The sequence below is a fragment of the Solea solea genome, chromosome 11 (genome assembly GCF_958295425.1).
Source record: "Solea solea chromosome 11, fSolSol10.1, whole genome shotgun sequence".
In the NCBI taxonomy this organism is placed as follows: Eukaryota; Metazoa; Chordata; class Actinopteri; order Pleuronectiformes; family Soleidae; genus Solea; species Solea solea.
In genome coordinates this window covers 23,880,740-23,900,385 of record NC_081144.1, presented here as the reverse complement: position 1 = coordinate 23,900,385, position 19,646 = coordinate 23,880,740, and the positions used below count along the sequence as shown (strand labels likewise).

The window sequence follows — 19,646 nt, the reverse complement described above, 5'->3', positions numbered from 1 at the left end:
TGTGATCTTTCCTCCGTCTGACCACCAGGTTCATGACTTCGGCTGGCCTGATCTCCACGCCCCACCGCTGGATAAGATCTGTGCCATATGCAAGGCCATGGAGACGTGGCTGATCTCTGACCCCCAGCACGTGGTGGTCCTGCACTGCAAGGTCAGAGTTCAGGGAGGCGACGGCTGGGTGTTTCTCAGGCTTTAACCTGAGCAGATCAGAGAGCAGATCATGAGTTAACCGCTGTAGTGAGGCCAGTAGCAAATGTGGCTTTAGAAGTAGAGCAGCACAGTTGATGTTAATTGTGTTAAAATGGCAGGGTTTTTTTTGTTCTGACATCAGCATGTAGACTAGCATAGCTGAGGTGTGACCCACCCTTTCCACTGCACCACAGCCACCCCCCCAATAAATCTTTGATGTCATGTGGAAGACAAGTTATTGAACGATTCTGTGAACACACCTTTTTTAATTGACTGATTCTAATGATTCAGTTACACCCAAAACAACTGCTTTACAAGTCACTAGTTTGTGTGTTTGTGTCGCGTAGATAACCATGATATCACGGCAGTTTCACGCAGCCGTTGCCACGACAACTCCGCCCATGTTGAGGAGTGGAGTCAAGCTAGAACTGTATCATGTAAACGTTGTCAGTACCACACACACAAAAAAGCCGGAACTGTCCCTTTAGGCCGAGAAAGTGCATTTAAAAGCGAAGTTGACAAAAAGCAGAGTGTAATCATGTTCAGTAATTCAATAAGCCGTTTGCTCCTTTGCCAGATCAAACTCTGTCAACTCAGCGTTTAACGTCCTTCGTTTCATGATTCTCTGATGACATCATCGCGTGAAGGCGCCGGTTCAATTCCAGCCCTCACCGAGCGAGGGACGGACGGACGAGCTCCCACGGCCTCGTCAAGAGCTTTTATTTATTGGCTTTGGTCAGGGAGAATTTAAATCCTAAAACCAGACTACTCCAGCGGTTTGCACGGCGCTCCAGCACATTCCTGCTACAGGAACAGCGGTTCTGTTTTTCCCAGCTGCAGATCAGACTCTGGGGACGGGAATAAACAAGATTTTGTCAATGAAGAATCTTTCACTGAGAAAAATACAAGCTGGTCACTTTAGGAATTCCAGGCTAAAATGTCTTTGGAATGTGTCGAAACAGCCGGTGTGAGGGAAGAAAACTGGACTCAAAAACTGCTCGTCCACGTCTTTCTGAGTCTCTGTGTGTGTGAGTGTGAACCACACATGTCATCGTTGTCTCCTCTCTGTCCTCCAGGGCAACAAAGGGAAGACAGGAGTGATTATTGCGGCCTACATGCACTACAGCAAGATCTCAGCAGGGTGAGTGTGTGTCTGCGTGTGAGTGTGTGAGTGTGTGAGTCATCCAAAGCCACAGTTTGACATGTTCTTGTTCTCCAGAACACGCACACATGGAAGACATTTGAACACTGATGAGGGAAAACCTGCTGCATGTGCATTCTGACCACTTAACAACACGACAACACAACACTGTTTACTGTGGCTCTCCCCCTGCACCAAAGCCCATAGAGAAAACCAGCGATTTGAACCTCACATCACACAGCAGTTACTGACCCACTCAAACGTGTTATTTTTATGACTTTGCAGTTGGAAACTTTCGTTTGGATTTACATAAGTTAGTGTAAATAGACTAAACGAGGCAGCAGTAGTTAAGCAGCTGCTGAGTCCCCGCGAGCTAAAAGCGATGGTTTAGTCAATGGACTTTGATGCAGGAGAGTGAGCGGTTTAACAAACTTCTGTTTTTCTTCAGAAAACATGTTTTTTAGATATCGTAAAATTCAGCAGGCTTTTTAAATGTACTGCACTAAACACTATATGTTGTTTGTGTACTAACTGTTTATGATGGAACTGTTGCTAAAGGCTGAGATTCACATGACCGTAGATTTACAATGTCCTGTTGAAACTGAAGCAGTGACAGCTCGTCCTCAGGATTCCATTCCCATTAAATATTATCATCAAGTTTCTCGTCTCTCCTTCTCTTCTCGTGTACGGGCGGCAACAATGATTTCCTTTCAGACTTTTTACAGATAAGTCATTAGATGGATTAATCCCCTTGGATTACACACAGGAACGCTGGAAACTGGTTTGTCCTGCGGTCGCTGCCAGCTGTATCCTCTCCATGTTCTCTCTGGCATCAACAGAGAGAGAGAGAGAGAGAGAGAGAGAGAGAGAGCGCGGTGCTGAAGTCACATGATGGAAAGTGTTGGCTTATACTGTGTGTGTGTGTGTGTGTGTGCAGGGCGGACCAGGCTCTCAGTACTCTTGCCATGAGAAAGTTCTGTGAAGATAAGGTGTCCTCGTCTCTCCAGCCGTCCCAAAACAGGTAGAGGCCACAGGATGATGGGGGGGGGGGGGGTGTAAAGTGATAATAAACATAAAGTCAATTTCTGCCATTCAACCCTTTTACGTGTTACATATGAGACCTTGATTTAAAGTCTGTGTGACGTCCAAACCAACATGTTAGTGCTTTAAATATGTATATGTTGCTTGAAATGTCACCTACAACCTAATTATATGGAAATATTGCCATTTTTCTATATTTATATTGGATTTTAGAGCTTGTAATGCCCTCAAATCAGCTTTAAGATGTTTGATGACTTATCTTGTACTCAGAGGGGAGTTTGCTAAAGCCCAATTCAGACAGGATTACATGTATAGGTCGTGTAAAGTGACGTCCATACTAATGCATAAGACACACAGAGGTATGTAGGGTAGTGACGGAGATTATGTTTGGGATGGACGGACATAAAACGGACAAAAATTAGTATAAATGTGGATAGAGCAGCAGTAAATATTCAGTTACATATAAAGTTTACAAGTAGTAGATTCAAACCCCTGACCTTCCAGTTGACAGAGAGCTCATTCTACCACTGATCCACCTCTTTTCCAGGTATATCTATTATTTTGGGGGTCTTCTGTCTGGAGCGATCAAGATGAACAGCAGTCCTCTGTTCCTGCACCAAGTTCTCATCCCATCACTGCCCAACTTCCAGGGTGAAGGAGGTGAGTGTGAGTGTGTGTGTGTGTGTGTGTGTGTATACTGGTATTTATATCTTTGTGAGGTCCATAAAGCAACTTTAAAAGGTCTTTTTTCAGGCTTAAGACCTGGGTCAGAATTAGGTTTAGGTTAAGGTGAGATGTGATGGTTAGGGTAAGGGTCCAGTGAATGCATTATGTCAATGATGTGTCCCCACTAAGATGTAAAAACAAGTGATTGTGGGTTTTCATCCCACACTGTGGACCGAGTGTAACGGGTGTCACCAGATTTGTTGTCCCCTCACATTCACACTGGAACCTCTGTCTCTTGTAATAGTCGTGTGAGGGTGAGGGTGAGGCATGACTCAGCAGTCTCACCCTTATCTTAATTGTAACAACCTAATCTAAGCCTGATCCTGAAGTGTCTGACCCCTCAGAGAAAATGTCCTCATAAAGATAGATTTGAATGAAAAATGTGTCCTCGCTGACACACAAACACACAAACACATCTCATCTGTTTATCTTTAATCACATGATCAGGTTTGGAAGGAGATCAGCACATTCCTCCACATTCCTGGCTATGTGTTAATATCTCTCCCTCCCTCTCTCTCTCTCTCTCTCTCTCTCTCTCTCTCTCTCTCTCTCTCTCCAGGTTACCACCCCTTCTTGAAGATCTACCAGGCCATGCAGCTGGTCTACACGTCAGGCATTTAGTGAGTACAGTGAGACTGACGACAGTGGAGCTTTAGTTTTCAGGCAGAGTGAATGAAAACAGTTTATAAGTCTGTAAGGTTCCCACAGGACATTGAAAGTGCTTGGATTTTGTGTAAGAAAGAAGTGAAGTCGACGTCACAATGACTCGCTGTGTTGTGGACATGTGATGCCTGGGAAATGAAAAACTCTAAAATCTCTGTCTCACCAAAGACAAAAGACTAACTTTGACCAGAGGACAATCACTTGTCCAGATGCAGACGCCATCATGGACGAAGACAAGCTCTTACAAGCTGTCCTTGAAGTTGATGTCAGCCCAGGTGTGGGAACCCTGATCTTAACACCATATCACCTGTTGATCTTGCCATTAGGGGTTTTTAGACTGGAAGCTGAGCTTTTGTAAACCGCTCACTCTCCCACACCAAACCCCATAGAGAAAATCATCGTTTTTAGCTCTCTGTGACACAGTAGCTGTTAATCCACTTCTGCCTCTGTCAGTGACCTCTAATGTGTTATTTTGACACTTTGGTGTTTGAAATCATTTGTTCGAGTTTACCTCAGAGGCAGAAACTTACTAGATAATGCAGCAGTAGACGTGACGCGTCTGTGTTCCCACGAGTTAAAAACGCTGATTTTCTCTATGGAGTTTGGTGCGGGAGAGTCAGTTGAAAGCTGTGGATTTTATTAGGTGAGACTTTTGTTGTCCTTCATATGTGTCAGTCACTCTTTAGAGAGAGCTTTTAATCCTTGTCTCCGAGCTTTTTATTTCTTTATCTTCAGGCCTTTTTCCGAGTGAATGCAAATGTGAACGTGTCTGTTGTCGAGTGAAAACATGGTCCCAGTGGTGCTAAAACAATAGATTTTAGTCCTTGTGATGACACACACACACACACACATGAATCTTCCCCCTCTGTGGTCACATCTCCATGCCGCCCTCATGTGTTCTTCATTATCTAATATGTTTGTTTGTCGTCTGCAGTGACCTTCAAGGCACCGGGGGGAGGCGTCTGTGTGTGTCTGTGGAACCGGCGCTGCTGCTGAAGGGTGACATCATGGTGAGTCACATGGGAAAAAAGGAAATAACTGAACCCCCAAAACTTAGAAATGTGTCCTTCATGTACTGCTGAAGTTTGTTTAAAGGTCATATTTCATGTGTGAAATATAAATCCTGCTCTCGGTTGTTGTCACTTTGTTAACATGGAATCATAATTTGTCTGTTTAGTGCACTCAGTCATTTTGAAAGTGTAGGCGACACCCGTTTTCGAACGCACAGCCTTACATTTACTCTCCGTCCCAAACCTTTCATTATCCCACAGGCCTTTTTCATCTCTCTCTCTCTCTGTCGCCCTCTGCAGGTGAAATGCTACCACAGGAGAGTCCAGAGCGCCGACAGAGACACGGTGTTCCGGCTGCAGTTCCACACGTGCACCGTCCACGGATCCCAGCTGTGGTTTGGCAAAGGCGAGCTGGACGAAGCTTGCAGCGGTGCGTTCATGTTCAGGAGGAGCAGAGAGTAACAATCACAGGCAGAGAAGGGTGTTAGGTGTGGAACACAGTACAAGCTTCACAGGATTTATTTGTGGCATTATTGAGCAATAATTCCTTAATAAATATAAGAATATATTCACATTTGTCTGGAAGATGTGGTCGAGGGATGGCTCTGTACCATTTTTACTGTATGGTTCTTTAAACACCTTCACAGGGGTTTTATCGACCATCACATTGTTGTCATACATATACATGTACATGTTTTGAGGGGTTTAGATTGAGGATCTCTCTTTAACAAATTCCTTTTAGCTTTTATATTCTGTTATTGTGAGTTTTATATTTAGAATTGTCTCATTTCTGGAACTACTTGTTCTATCTGTGCTGCTGATATTGACCAGGACTCCTCGGAGGAAGAGCTCTTGTATCTTAGTGGGATCTTCCCGGCTATACAAAGCATGACCACCTCACTGTAGCTGTAACAAGCCAATGCAAAAACCTAATGTTCCAACCGTGTTCCACAGGATTGGATTCTAAAAACATGGGGGACCACAGACACAACAACGTTTAATTGTGAGAAAGCACAGACGAGACCAGGGCTCTCAAACTCAGATGATAATCTAGTCTGGTCAGGAAGGGGCCGGTCAAGTGAAAAAAAGGTTCCATAGCGACGTTTGTGATGATATTTCACGCAATTTCAACACAAATGTGTGTTTTATATGAAATTATGCAAAATGAATTGATAGACAGGCACAAGTCACATGAAATCAATTGGAAGGCCGTATGTGGCCCATGGGCCGCGAGTTTGAGACCTCTAGACCAGCAGAGTTTAATCAAAAGAATTTCAGGGAGGAGATTTCCCAGGGATTTGGGAAACTCTCACAGAAACTCACAGTGTGATATAACATGACTTCTGGTGTGTGCGATGTTTTGTGATGGAAGACGGAATCAACTTTGTCTCGTACGACTTTCGGCCTAAATTCCGAAGACACCCACGATTGTTGGGAAGAGCCAGATTATCCTCTACTTTTTCTGTTTGTTCAACTTCCCAGCATGCAAATCCACCAGCACAGATCACGTTTGGGAGAGTTCACCGTCATGTGATAAATGCTGAAATGTAAGCTTTAACTGTGAAACATCAGTGTGTGATGTTTGTGTGTGAGGCAGCAGCAGGAGACTGTTAGAGCCACAGTTGCATCATCTTTTCTCGAACAAATAAGTGTTTCTGTCTTCGGCCTGGAGTGGATTCCACTTTGATTTCTTTTAATCCCCTTTAAACGCCTGAAGTCCTTAAGGATGGAGTTGTTAATTGTGGCGATGGTAATCACCACGTACTGTACTTTCATTGGCTATAATAGCAGCTCTTGAACTCGGCATTGTGGGAACGCATTCAACGTGGTTTTTCTGCTCATAACACCGTGGTCACATAAATCCCGAAATAATAGAAGCATAATCTCCTCATTCTGGACGTAATAACAGCTCTGCGGAGGCGAGTGGAGTGAAAATGAATTGTACTGTGTGTCGGAGTCTCTAACTATCCCCATGAGAGAGTAAAGTGAGCCTGCTGAGAGCTCATGGATTCTCTAATTATATAATGAATATGCTCATTACTTCATTTCCTCGCGAGTTTTCACTTTCTCTGAGATGACAGAGCTGGTTTTTACGTACATGTACTTGGTCGCCAGTCCTCTAAAAACAACCATTACACATGTACTTAAACTCACCGCTGTGGGGTCATGTGATGCAGGACACATCTGCAGAAAATATTAAGACATTTGATACGTGTATGATTATGGGGTTCCCCCACATCACTGCAGAGCTTCCGCTAATCTGGATCTCATGTAGGGATTACATTTACATCAGTAAATTTTATAAAAAAAAGGATTCTGAAGTTTTCTGTCTCTTTCTTTCCGCACAGATGAGCGTTTCCCATCTGACGCCACTGTCGAGTTTGTCTTCTCCTCTGGACCTGAGAGGGTCAAAGGTGGGTTCACTGCTCTTCAGTTCTTCTGTTTGATGAAGGAAACGAGGAGAGTCCACTGAATGCAGATGAATTGAAAATGAAAACGTGTCTTCTCTCAGGTCGCGAGTACCTGAAGAACGACCCGGCTGTGACGGTGGACTACAATACCGCTGACCCAGTGGTGCGCTGGGACTCCTACGAGAACTTCAATCAGCGTTACCAGGACAGTCTGGAAGGTAACACACACACACCAACTCACCAACACATCTCAACTTAATCTTAAAGGATAATCCACAGGTTTTACTTACTGATCTACTGATGGAGCCAGTTTTAGTTGCCTTGTAAAATCTGCACCTGCTTTTCAAACCCCAATTTGTGTTGCTTTGTAAAACCGCTCGCTCTCCTGCACCAAATTCCATAGAGAAAATCAGTGATTTTACATCACAGCACACAGTTGTTGATCCACTGCTGCCAAGATCACAGAGTTGAAATGTGTTAATTTTGTGACTTGAGTGTTTGAAATCTGTTCACATTTAGTGAAGCAAAACTTAACAAAAAGAATCTGCAGTAGACGAGCAGCTCCTGTGTCCCCCGAGAGCTAAAAACGCCAAAACAGTAAATAACTTAATAATCCTCCTTTTTCTGTTGTTGTAGATATTGCCCACACCAGAGGTCCACTAGATGGCAGTCTCTACGCTCAGATTAAGAAGCGCCGTGGCGCCGGCTCAGGTTCTCTCAGCTCTACTAACGGCAGCAGCCCAGGAGCTGGCCTTTGTGAGGACAGGCACGATCATCTCATCCCTCACGGTTCCGACTCCGCCCTTTCAGGCCATTCCATGCATTTGAACCAATCATCAGTCCACTGTGACCGGCAGGAGGAGCTCGTCCGTCCCCCGCCTCCGACCAGACAGGAGCGGGAGGAGCTTGAACGTCTTCTTGGCGGCATCGAGGGAAATCGCGACGGAGAGCGAGAGACGGCGATCCTGGATGACGGAGATTCTTTGCCCTCGGAGCGCAGTGGCACGCTGAGGCTTAGTCGCTCGTGTTCTTGCCGCGACGGCTACCGGTCCCAGCGCTGTGCAGAACCTGGCTGTGACCGCACCCTCCTCATGCCGAACGGTTACTGCCTGGACCGGGCCCCCGGCACCAACGGGCACCATGGGGCGACTCCTTCCGCCAGCCCAAACCAGACTGCTCCGCCGTCACACATGGATCTATGCCAGCACTACCACCAGTCTCTTCCTCCTCCAGATTTGGTGTGGGACCGACAGAGCGGCCCGCCGCACTACCTACACCGCTCCTGCTCGGAGGCTCCCTCTTCCCGACACATGTGTCCATACCCGTCACCGGATCTCACCCCACTCTCTCATCACCCTCTGTCTGCACCGGGTCGCCTCTGCTGTCGAGACGATGAATATGGCCCCTTCCATCACCCTCCTCCTCCTCATAGCCACCACCATCCCCACGCACACCGCCCAAAACCATCCACCAGCCCCACCTATCATGACATCATGCTGATGGACGGTCTGCCGGCCCCTGGCTGCCCTTGTCGGGACTGTGCAATCAGGAGAGACGACTATCACGGCATGAGGTTGGACCGAGGAGACAGCTTTCACTGGGATAGAGAGGTGGAGCTTCAGCAAAGGGAGGTGGAGCTTCGGAGAGTCAGGGACGCAGAGTTACCCAGAGGGTCAGAGGTCCACTGGGAGCGAGATCCTGGACCGAGGCGAGGCAGAGAGCTGTCCCTGCACTGGGAGCACGACAGGGCGGCGGAGCTGCAGTGGGAGAGGGACAGAGAAGCCGAATATTGGCACAGGAGGGCCACCGTCGCCGCGTACGGCCCACAGGGTCACGACCTTCCGGCGTTCACTTTCGACCCGTTGCCGTCGGGTCACCCAGCGTATCCAGAGGCGTCGAGGTCTCACGCTCACTCTCACCTGGATCTGAAGTACAGCAGCAGCAGCAGCGGTTACCAGACGCCTCGGCAGGTCTGCCCTTGCTCGCCCTACCAGCCCTCGCCATCTGAGAGCAGGGGCTACGCTTCGGGCTACCAGTCTGAGTCCACGTCCCCGCTGCCTCCGGCCTCCTCCATGACGGGGCCCTGCGGCCACAGCAACGGGCCGGCGGAGCGAAACCAGAATCACCATCACCATCCAGACTCGCAGCAGTCGTACAGCTCTGACTCACACACTGGTGAGTCGCACTCAAACAAAGATGCTCAGAAATGCCTCTAATGGGAAACAGGAGTGGATAAATGATCCGTAATCAACAACTGCGTCCAGGGGAAATTCATGCGAAGCGAGACAAATACCCGGCACATTAGTCACAATTGAATGTTGAATTTTGTCCATGTAATCCTTTCCTCTTCTCAGATGGCCTTCGTAGCTCTGGTGAAAGTGTGGGCTGGAGGGATCACATCACCCACGGGTCATTTAGGCGGGTCCACAGAGATGCCCACGCCGCATGCTCCACGCCATCTGACATGTCTGGACCGTCCACTCCTGTCCACACCAGCAGCCCTCTGCGCACAGAGGAAAGGTACTCCACCTTCAAGCCTTTAACAGACAAGAGTGTTACCAAATATAATCCAAGTCTTCTTGAGTCTAAATTATCTTCAGAATATGTTCCCTATTTTTTTTTTGTCTAGTTTTTTGTCCATAGAGAAATGCAAAAACGCAATGCAAAATGCAAAATGCAAAACATTTAACATGTGGAGGGGGGATTCAAAGGAGCTTCAACAGGACAGTGTGTAGAATCCGTCCGGTGTGCACCTTTAGAATTATACATGCTTTCATGTCAGCATCTCCAAAAGTCTCTAATAACACAAGAAAAGGTCACTAGATATGTCACCAGTAGAGGGGTCTCTAGAGGGGTCTGAATGCTCACCAGTCAGCATACTTCACTACAAAGCCCCGTCCCTCTAAAGTTGTTGGTAATCTGAAGTCTTTCGGGGGAAAGTTTGGGATCGAAAGGAATGATTTTCCATGGGCAATTTTGGTAAAAATCCAATCAAAATTACGGGTAAATGAGAAAAGTTCCTGCGGCGGAAAAGGAGCTAATACATGTATTTGAGGGAGTTGGCTCTAATCTGAACAAGTTCATGACTTTGCCTGTGGTTAATACTCATGTCTGTCCATTGAAGCCCCAGTCCCGGAGGAAGGGAGGACGAGATTCGGACAACCGACATCATCGATAGCAACTACGAGGCTTCCCAGCCGCAGGACAGACAATATCGAGCTGATAACGTCGTCCAGAAATCCTCGGAGAGCCAAAAAAGTAGCAGCACAGAGTCGTCGTCCGCCAAAGACATGCAGTCGCACAGGACCACGACTGTTCAAACCGAAGCCCACAATCACTGCACTGCACAGATGAACCAGTGTCCTACAACACCCGTCCAGCAGCACCGTAGCCCGGACGTGCCCTTGGCTTCTTCATTTGACTCTGTGACACCGTCCACATCAAACCAGGGACACTGCCAGGCACCACCGTCTCCTGTTCGCGTCCCGCCTTCAGTTGACGCACACCCCCAACCTGGACCTCTCACACTTCAGACCTCACACCCTTCAGAGGCTGCGGCTCTGCCTTCCACTGTGGCACCGGCAGCGTCCCAGCCTCAGAGCCAGACCCCGACCCAGGCCCCTGGTTCTGAGAGATCATCCCCGACCAGGAAAGCTCTCCCCGAAAGTCCGAAACCCTCCAACAGCCTAGCCCCTCCCACCCTAGCTTCGCCATCATGTCAGCCAGCATCCAGCAGCATGGAGGGTTCCCCTGTCTCAGACGCCCCTGTCCCTGGTTTCGCCACCCTGGGTAGGAGGTTGATGTTGAGTGGATCTGACTCCCAACACCTGAACCATTTCCAGCATCAGGTGCCCCAACACCATGCTTACCCAGCCATGGAGCACAGTCCTGCTCTGGACAGGAGGCCCTGCTACTCTGGTCACACACCACAGCTTCACCCGTCTTCCTACTCCAACTACTCCACCATCTCCATCCCCCTGCCGCACCCACAACCTCCACTGCCGGAGAAGCGCCACCCGCCAGCCCAGGCGGTCTCGCCCAGTAACGGGACAGGGACTCTGAGGTCAGCTGAGGGCCATGTGGCTCACTCTTCCTCCAGCTCCTCCCAGCATCACCACCATGTCACGTTCTCCCCTGAGGTGGGGGAAATTGCGCTTCCTGCAGACCACAGCGTGGAGTCGGACAACACAAACAGGGTCAGTGTGAAGTTTGTCCAGGACAGTTCAAGGTTCTGGTACAAGCCTGGTATCTCCAGAGAGCAAGGTAGGTCTTAAAAGACGTCTTCTTCTTGCTTTTCCAATATTTTTAGCGGGAGTAAGCTAATCAAGTAAAACAATCCCATATTTTGGTGGTGTGTGTGTGTGTGTAGCGATTGCAGCACTGAAGGAGAGAGAGCCAGGAACTTTCCTGATCAGGGACAGTAATTCTTTCCAGGGAGCTTACGGCTTGGCCCTGAAGGTGGCGACGCCTCCTCCCAGTGTGAACAACCACAGCAGCAAAGGTAAGACATGAGCTGTTTTTGTAACTCATATCCACCTTATGCTACTCTGGAAATGATGATGGCTGGAACCTCCGGAGTAGCTTTGAGCTAGTTCTTTCCAGGGGGGTGACAGTTACGTTAGCTACAGAATCACGCTAGTCTTGCAAAGTAGAGCAGTTTGGGAGAGGGAGGCGGGACATAAGTAGATTATGCCCCGCCTCCTTAAACAGAACACGACCAACCTTTTCCTGTTGTAAATACTGACTTTCAGGTTGTTGATGGCTTTTTCCTTCTGTAGCATCAACATTAATAAAGTGGCTAATTATGCTAGTGTGCATTAGCTGAGGCCCCTTCTTTAGGTTGTCCTCCCATCCCATAATACACACCAAGTCTATTGTGAATTACATGTACAGTAAAGCAGTCTAATAGTGTTAAATTTACACCAACGAGGTCTTTATGTTTAACTTTTAGTCACAAATCCTGATTGTATCTTGTCCTAGTTAGAATTGGTGTTAAATTGACACTTTTATTGATACTTTAAAACTGTACAATTTACTGTATAGACATCCTCTCTTATAGGTTAATTTAATTTTAAGTTAAATTTCACGGTCTAGTTACCCTGGGAAAACGCTTGTTCTGCTTCAGTGAGAGAGGAATAATGTGGACATCTTTTCTTTTTCTGTTTAATTTTACACTTGTAGTTGTTGACAGTGATGTATTGTAACATGTAAACATGTGCTGTTGCAGTGAGTGATCCTCTGGAACAGCTGGTCAGACACTTTCTCATAGAAACGGGCCCTCGAGGAGTCAAGATTAAAGGATGCCAGAATGAGCCCTACTTTGGTAAGTGGTCCTTCCTCTCAGCTTAAGGGAAACTTTTTTTATTCATGGCAGCGTTTCAAGAACAATATTAACATTTAATGTGTTCAAGATGCGGCGCAGCAGAGAGCATGTGTTGTACGAGTGGGAATCATGATTATGATTGAGTCGCTGAAAACAAGGCTGTCAGCAAGTGAAAAAGGTTTCACTTAATAAAAATCTACACCTGCTTCAGTCCACAATATCTTGAGAATAATGTTCCCACGTTTTTTCCTCAACATTACTCAGCTGTGTCTGACTGTTAACTCTGAGTTTCTCTCACAGCACCAAACTCCATAGAGAAAATCAACCATTTTACGTCACACCACACATCGTTCATTGATCCACTGCTGCATACTTTAATAAATCCAAACGTGTTCCTTTGTGACTTTAATGTTTGAAATCCTTCGTTCAGATTGACCTCAGTGACACAAAATGACCACACGAGGCAGCAATAGACCGGCAACTCCTGTGTACCCCGAGAGCTAAAACACTGATTCGCTCAATGGGCTTTGGTGTGGGTTTACAAACTTGATTTTCCTGGCTCTAAAGACGATTTAATGCTGAAATAAAGCAGAGAATATGTTCTTAAGAATGACTTTTCTTTCCTTATAGTTATTGAACTGTCTGCACATTTTTATGATGAGGGACTTTAAATATTTTCACTCTTATTTGCTGTCCACAGGGAGTCTGTCTGCCTTAGTCTACCAACACTCCATCACACCCATTTCTTTGCCGTGTGCTCTGAAGATCACAGAAAAAGGTAAGACTAAACTATGACAGTAACTAACTAAACTAGCTAAATATGAGGTTTCTGAGGTTTTTCTTTGGCAGGATGTCAAATAGAGGTTCTTCTGGTAGTGACTGATGAATTAATTATTTAAAGAAATGCACTTAAATGATAAGTTCTAATGTGGATTTTTCAGATCTGATGGGTGAAGTGCAGGAGCTTCAGCCAGTGAGTAACATCAGCACGGCTGCTGACCTGCTCAAACAAGGAGCAGGTGAGTTTTCTCCATTTCATGTCAGTGTTTACACACCTGAGTTCATTCATTCATCCTCATGTAATGTCGCCTACAGAGCTACAGGTGTCACATGACTCAGTGTTTTTATGCTGCCATGACGGCAGGAAAATCCTCTGCAAAAAATGAGAACACCGGTATCTGTTACTATACTATGATTTTTTTGTCTCATTTTAGACGCCTTACTATACTATGACTTTTTTGTCTCATTTTGGACGCCTTACTATACTATGACTTTTTTGTCTCATTTTGGACGCCTTACTATACTATGATTTTTTTGTCTCATTTTGGACGCCTTACTATACTATGATTTTTTTGTCTCATTTTGGACGCCTTACTATACTATGATTTTTTTGTCTCATTTTGGACGCCTTACTATACTATGATTTTTTTGTCTCATTTTGGACGCCTTACTATACTATGATTTTTTTGTCTCATTTTAGACGCCTTACTATACTATGACTTTTTTGTCTCATTTTGGACGCCTTACTATACTATGACTTTTTTGTCTCATTTTGGACGCCTTACTATACTATGACTTTTTTGTCTCATTTTGGACGCCTTACTATACTATGATTTTTTTGTCTCATTTTGGACGCCTTACTATACTATGACTTTTTTGTCTCATTTTGGACGCCTTACTATACTATGACTTTGTTGTCTCTTTTTGGACACCTTACTATACAATGACTTTTTTGTCTCATTTTGGACACCTTACTATACTATGACTTTTTTGTCACATTTTGGACACCTTACTATACTATGACTTTTTGTCTCATTTTGGATGTCTCACTATACCATGACTTTTTTTTCTCATTTTGGGCACCTTACCTATGACTTTTTTGTCAATTTTGGATGTCTTACTATACTTTGCTTTTTTGTCTCATTTTGGATGCCTTACTATACTATGACTTTTTTGTCAATTTTGGATGTCTTACTATACTATGACTTTTTTTGTCTCATTTTGGACGCCTTACTATACTATGACTTTTTTGTCAATTTTTTGACGTCTTACTATACTATGACTTTTTGTCAAAATTTGACGTCTTACTATACTATGACTTTTTTGTCAAAATTTGGACACCTTACTATACTATGACTTTTTTGATGACTTTTTTGTCTCATTTTGAATCTAATTTAAAAAGTTTGACCTTCTCAACTTAACTTTCCCCCGTTAGCCTGTAACGTCCTCTACCTGAACTCCGTGGAAACCGAGTCTCTGACCGGCCCCCAGGCAATCGCCAAGGCGACGGGCGCCACGCTGGGTCGTAACCCTCGTCCCGCCGCCACCGTCGTCCAGTTCAAGGTGACGTCGCAGGGAATCACACTCACTGACAGCCAACGAAGGTAAATATTGAAGTTTTATTCACTCTTAACACGACAATGTTCCCACATTAACCAAGTTTTATGTCTGTGAGCCTTTTGTTAAGTAACAAAAATGTGTTTTTTTTCTTGTAGGGTTTTCTTCAGGAGACATTACCCTGTGAGCAGCGTGACCTTCAGCAGCATCGACCCTAAAGACAGGAGGTGAGAAGTTATAACTAACTCAAACATAACTAACCCCGAAATGAGCATCAAAAATCACCTCATTTTCACGACATCTGTGATGATTCGTCCTTTGCATGGATCCATGGATTTGTTTTGACGCATGAGAGACGAGAGCGTGGCGATGTTTGCTAGCATGTCGTACTGCAGCGGCTTGATAGTCAGCTCGTGCTTGTGTGTGTGTGTGTGTGTTTGTCTGAGTCTGGTTTCCTCTCTCTCTCTGCTGTAGGTGGACTAACTCAGACAGCACCACTGTTAAGTAAGTTCTCTGTTTGTGAGCATGTTTCTGTGTGTCATATATATAGTAAAGATTGTGTAGGTTGACTCTGATATTAAAGCCTCTGCATGGCACTGGACTGTGAATGTGTGAATGTTGGGAAAGTAGTTGAAGAATGAAATCCAGACACAAAACAACACAACACCATTTTTTTTTTTACATCAATACTAATTCCGTCATTAGAGTTTTAACCCTGCACGTACAGCGGTGGCCTGGAATTGCAAACCATTATTATATGTTTAAAAAACACTTTTACACTTTTGAAAACACATTAACAAAAACATGTAACGTCATAAAAAAGTCATAGTATAGTAAGACGTCCAAAATGAGACAAAAAGTCATAGTATAGTAAAAGTCCAAAATGAGACAAAAAGTCATAGTATAGTAAAACGTCCAAAATGAGACAAAAAAGTCATAGTACAGTAAGGTGTCCAAAATGAGACAAAAAGTCATAGTATAGTAAAAGTCCAAAATGAGACAAAAAAGTCATAATAAAGTAAAATGTCCAAAATGAGACAAAAAAGTCATAGTATAGTAAGATGTCCAAAATGAGACAAAAAGTCAGAGTATAGTAAAACGTCCAAAATGAGACAAAAAGTCATAGTATAGTAAAACGTCCAAAATGAGACAAAAAAGTAATTGTATAGTAAAACATCCAAAATGTATATGAGTATAGAAATTTTATATCAGTAAAATTACTTTTAAATACTTAAATATAAATGTGATCAACATTAAGATTTTTACTTGAGTAATTATTATAAAAAAGTGACTTCCACAAAAGTTATTTTCTAGTAAAATACTTTTTCTACTTTCACTCCAGTAAAATACCTTTAAAGTACTTTACCAGGACACATTTAATGCCAGGTGTGAGCGGTCGTACGTAACATCGCCCTCTTGTGTTTGAATCTCTCAGGACGTACTTTCCTCCTTCTTCTTCCTGACTTTATTTTTAATTTTTTGACCTCTCAGGGTTTTCGGTTTCGTAGCGAAGAAGCCCGGCAGCCAGGCGGAGAACGTGTGCCACGTGTTTGCGGAGCTGGACCCCGAACAGCCAGCGTCCGCCATCGTCAACTTCATCAACAAGGTCATGCTGTCGCAGCGCCGCTAGAGACTTTTGAAGGGGAGAGAGTAAAACGAAGAAGAGCGCAAAGGATCCGCAAGGAGTTTGCTGGACAGTTCTAAAATATGTTATTGTTTGGTGTAAATACATTCATATAAAGTCACAGGATCCGTACTGATGTTCATTTTTCTGCTTTACACTCACTTTTTCCCAAAGGTCGTAAATGAAAATATGATGCTATGATTTTACAACTCCTCCAGGGACGAGGAGGACGCTTCGGAGGACAAACGTCAACGATAAACCGTAGATCATCATCTCTACTCTTATCGGTTGTAAAGGTTCACACATAAATACAATAATGTCATTCTCTGACTTCACAGCTACGTCATAACTCGACCTCATGATTGATATTAAAAATCTTTTGCTCTCTTTAAACATAAAGGTATGACGTATTGACCTCCATTTTACATTTGTCCTTGTGGGGACACGAGAAAAAACTTTGACGAAAGACTGAAGTAACTTTTCACTCTCCCACACCAAAGTCCATAGAGAAAAACATCGCTTTTAGCTCACAGAGACACAGGAGCTGACTTGTTGGGGTAAGTTATTGTCACTTAAACAAAAAATATAAAATCAGACGAAAGATTTAAAGACACAGAACGCACAAAATAACATGTTTCAACTTAACTGATGGAGGCAGCAGTGGATCAACAACTCCTGTGTCCTGTGATTAAAATGCTGTTTTAAAATCACTCATTTTCTCTATGGGGTTTGGTGTGGGAGAGTGAGAGGTTTACGATCCTCCAGCAGGAAAAGACTATTCAGTGGTAAATGAAGAAAAAGCAGCAAATGTGTTATTTAAGTGTAAATTTGTGGTGTCCAGCAGAAAAAAAAACTGTCTAGTGTTTAAAAAAGTTGTTTTCAATTGTTAAGATTTTATAGATTTTATTGAGCTGGTGTAGATTTTACTAAGTGAGAAATCCACAATCTCTCCTGAACCAAAGCCCATAGAGAAAATTGTTGATTTTACATCACAGCATGCAGGAGTTGTTGATCCACTGCTGCCTCCATAATTACACTCAAATGCATTATTTTGTGATTTCAGTGTTTGAAATACTTGGTTCTGATTTAATATAAGTGACACAAACTTGGTATATGAGGCAGTAAATAACTGCAGCTCCTGTGTTGCTGTGAGCTAAAAACACAGGTTTTCTCAATGGAGTTTGGTGTGGGAGTGTGATCACGTGTCAATACCTCATACACTTTAAAAAAACAACAAAAAACTATGAACTATGCCTATAAGAAAATTCCATTTTGTGTAAAGGTTAATAAGTGCCTGTTTTTAAAACGCAGGTGTTTATGTTGTGACAGTGTTTTTATAGTTTGTCTATCTACAGATGTTCAGGTCACACTATTTACCACCAACCACACACACACACACACGCTTTTACTGTACATACACTTTGTAATCGGAGCGTGAGACAATAACTGTCTCACAGAAGCAAACAGGAACGTGAGGTTTTTTGTAACTTTTGACGAGAAAACGTGCGAGGGGAGTTATGCGTGTGTGCGTGTGCTGATGTGGGTACTTCCTGTGGGCGGCCATGTTGGATGAAGGAATTGTTACGTGCACTTTTTTAAAAAAAATTAAATAAAATAAGAAATGTATGTGAAAACAAGGAAACAGACGAGCGACGACGTATGAGCACGCCACTGCTGCGAAGAAACACTTAGAATGCACGACATCGGCAAACACTAGCGCCCTCTACAGCTGGTATTGCGTTATGTTTATTTATTATTTTACAGTGAATAAATATGAATATCAACATCTGCTACGACATACGTATTCAGGGCAGGAATCGTCCACCAAAGACACCGCACAATACGATATTTAAGTCACAATAAAGTGAAGGAGAGTGGAGTTTGTCAGCTGCACCAAAGTCCATAGAGAAAATGAGCATTTTTTAGCTCACAGGGACACAGGAGCTGCTGGTCCACTGCTGCCTCGTGTGGTCACTCTGTGCCAATGAGGTACATTTCAAGGAAGAATTTCCATCAGTGCGTGAAAATGACACATTTTCACGCACTGATGGAGGCAGCAGAGGATCAACAACTCCTGCGTGCTGTGATGTTAACATCGATGAGTTTCTCAATGGAGTTTGGTGTGAGAGATTCTGTCAAAACTATGTACGATAATATTGCAAAAATATTTTTGCAGTATTTGCTAAATCATATATTGCAATATACTCACACAAAACAGCACTAGTGAGCGTGCGCACTCGGCGCCATCTAGTGGTCGTTTTAAGCAAAAATATTGTGATATTTCACCCTAATACGTACGCAAAAATATGTTTATTTCACTACAAAGAGACTAAATGACGTCTGCGGAGGAAGGCGAACATCAGTCGCTATCGACCAAAAAACTCCCGATATCGGCAAAAAAAATCAAATATGGTGTGAAACAGAAACACAAAGTTAACCAAAGACAAAGCACTCTTGTATTAATAAGCTTCTTCTGTTTTTATATCCAGTTATATTTTTGTACTTATTGCTTCTTGTATTTGTTTTTATTATTTTTATTATTATTATTATTATTATGCATCATATTTACTGTGTTTGTTATAAACCAAAAGTAGGAAGAAAAAAAAAACACTACTTGTGTATCACAGCGTTAATATATTATGGTCTGTTTCTGTTGATCTCTTATATAATATGATGTAGTAATATATTTTCACATGCAGCTATAGGAACCGTGTATGAGACATTTAAATGTGTATGCAGATGCAAATGAAGAATAAATAAAAGTGAAATGTGGTACCCAAGTATTCTTATCAAATAATCTCATTCTTTCCTTATTTATCCTTCCATAAAAATGTAATTAATTAGTTTTCCAACTGTAAAGAAAGAAAGAAATCATTTAACCGGCCACTTTATTATGTACACCCGTTTCTTCAAGTACAGCCAAAACATTACTATTTTTGCTCAGTTAAAATCTAAAATCGCTGATTAATTTCAAGTTTCGGTAGTTAGCAAATATAAAAGGAAAGAAAAATCACATAAAGCACTAATTTTGTGCCTAATCAGTGATTAATATCTACATTTTTAATCAATTTCTCCCCACACAGGATGTTTCTCAACTGTAGACAAAGAAATCATTTAACCGGCCACTTTATTAGGTACACCCATTTCTTCTTATTTACATAATATTTTCAGAAATTGCTGA

At 43.6% G+C, this 19,646-nt stretch overlaps 1 protein-coding gene across 5 annotated transcripts in view; it reads left to right on the top strand.

Annotated features, from left to right (window-relative positions):
- The window catches only part of tns2a (tensin 2a), a 65,051-nt gene extending 46,196 nt beyond the window's left edge, over nucleotides 1-18,855 (top strand). For 4 of the 5 annotated variants that reach the window (XM_058642940.1, XM_058642937.1, XM_058642936.1 and 1 more), the window contains 20 exons: nucleotides 29-151; nucleotides 1,266-1,330; nucleotides 2,268-2,351; nucleotides 2,919-3,031; nucleotides 3,657-3,717; nucleotides 4,695-4,770; nucleotides 5,071-5,200; nucleotides 7,119-7,184; nucleotides 7,283-7,399; nucleotides 7,818-9,356; nucleotides 9,536-9,701; nucleotides 10,306-11,444; nucleotides 11,551-11,682; nucleotides 12,409-12,504; nucleotides 13,205-13,282; nucleotides 13,446-13,523; nucleotides 14,720-14,888; nucleotides 15,000-15,068; nucleotides 15,316-15,345; nucleotides 16,333-18,855. In XM_058642940.1, the coding sequence (XP_058498923.1) occupies nucleotides 29-151; nucleotides 1,266-1,330; nucleotides 2,268-2,351; nucleotides 2,919-3,031; nucleotides 3,657-3,717; nucleotides 4,695-4,770; nucleotides 5,071-5,200; nucleotides 7,119-7,184; nucleotides 7,283-7,399; nucleotides 7,818-9,356; nucleotides 9,536-9,701; nucleotides 10,306-11,444; nucleotides 11,551-11,682; nucleotides 12,409-12,504; nucleotides 13,205-13,282; nucleotides 13,446-13,523; nucleotides 14,720-14,888; nucleotides 15,000-15,068; nucleotides 15,316-15,345; nucleotides 16,333-16,471 (4,470 nt within the window). In that variant the 3' untranslated portion in view covers nucleotides 16,472-18,855. The remainder of the gene's footprint in view (nucleotides 1-28; nucleotides 152-1,265; nucleotides 1,331-2,267; nucleotides 2,352-2,918; nucleotides 3,032-3,656; nucleotides 3,718-4,694; nucleotides 4,771-5,070; nucleotides 5,201-7,118; nucleotides 7,185-7,282; nucleotides 7,400-7,817; nucleotides 9,357-9,535; nucleotides 9,702-10,305; nucleotides 11,445-11,550; nucleotides 11,683-12,408; nucleotides 12,505-13,204; nucleotides 13,283-13,445; nucleotides 13,524-14,719; nucleotides 14,889-14,999; nucleotides 15,069-15,315; nucleotides 15,346-16,332) is intronic. The other variant, XM_058642938.1, reaches the window with a different exon arrangement.
- The last annotated feature ends 791 nt before the right edge of the window (nucleotides 18,856-19,646 follow it).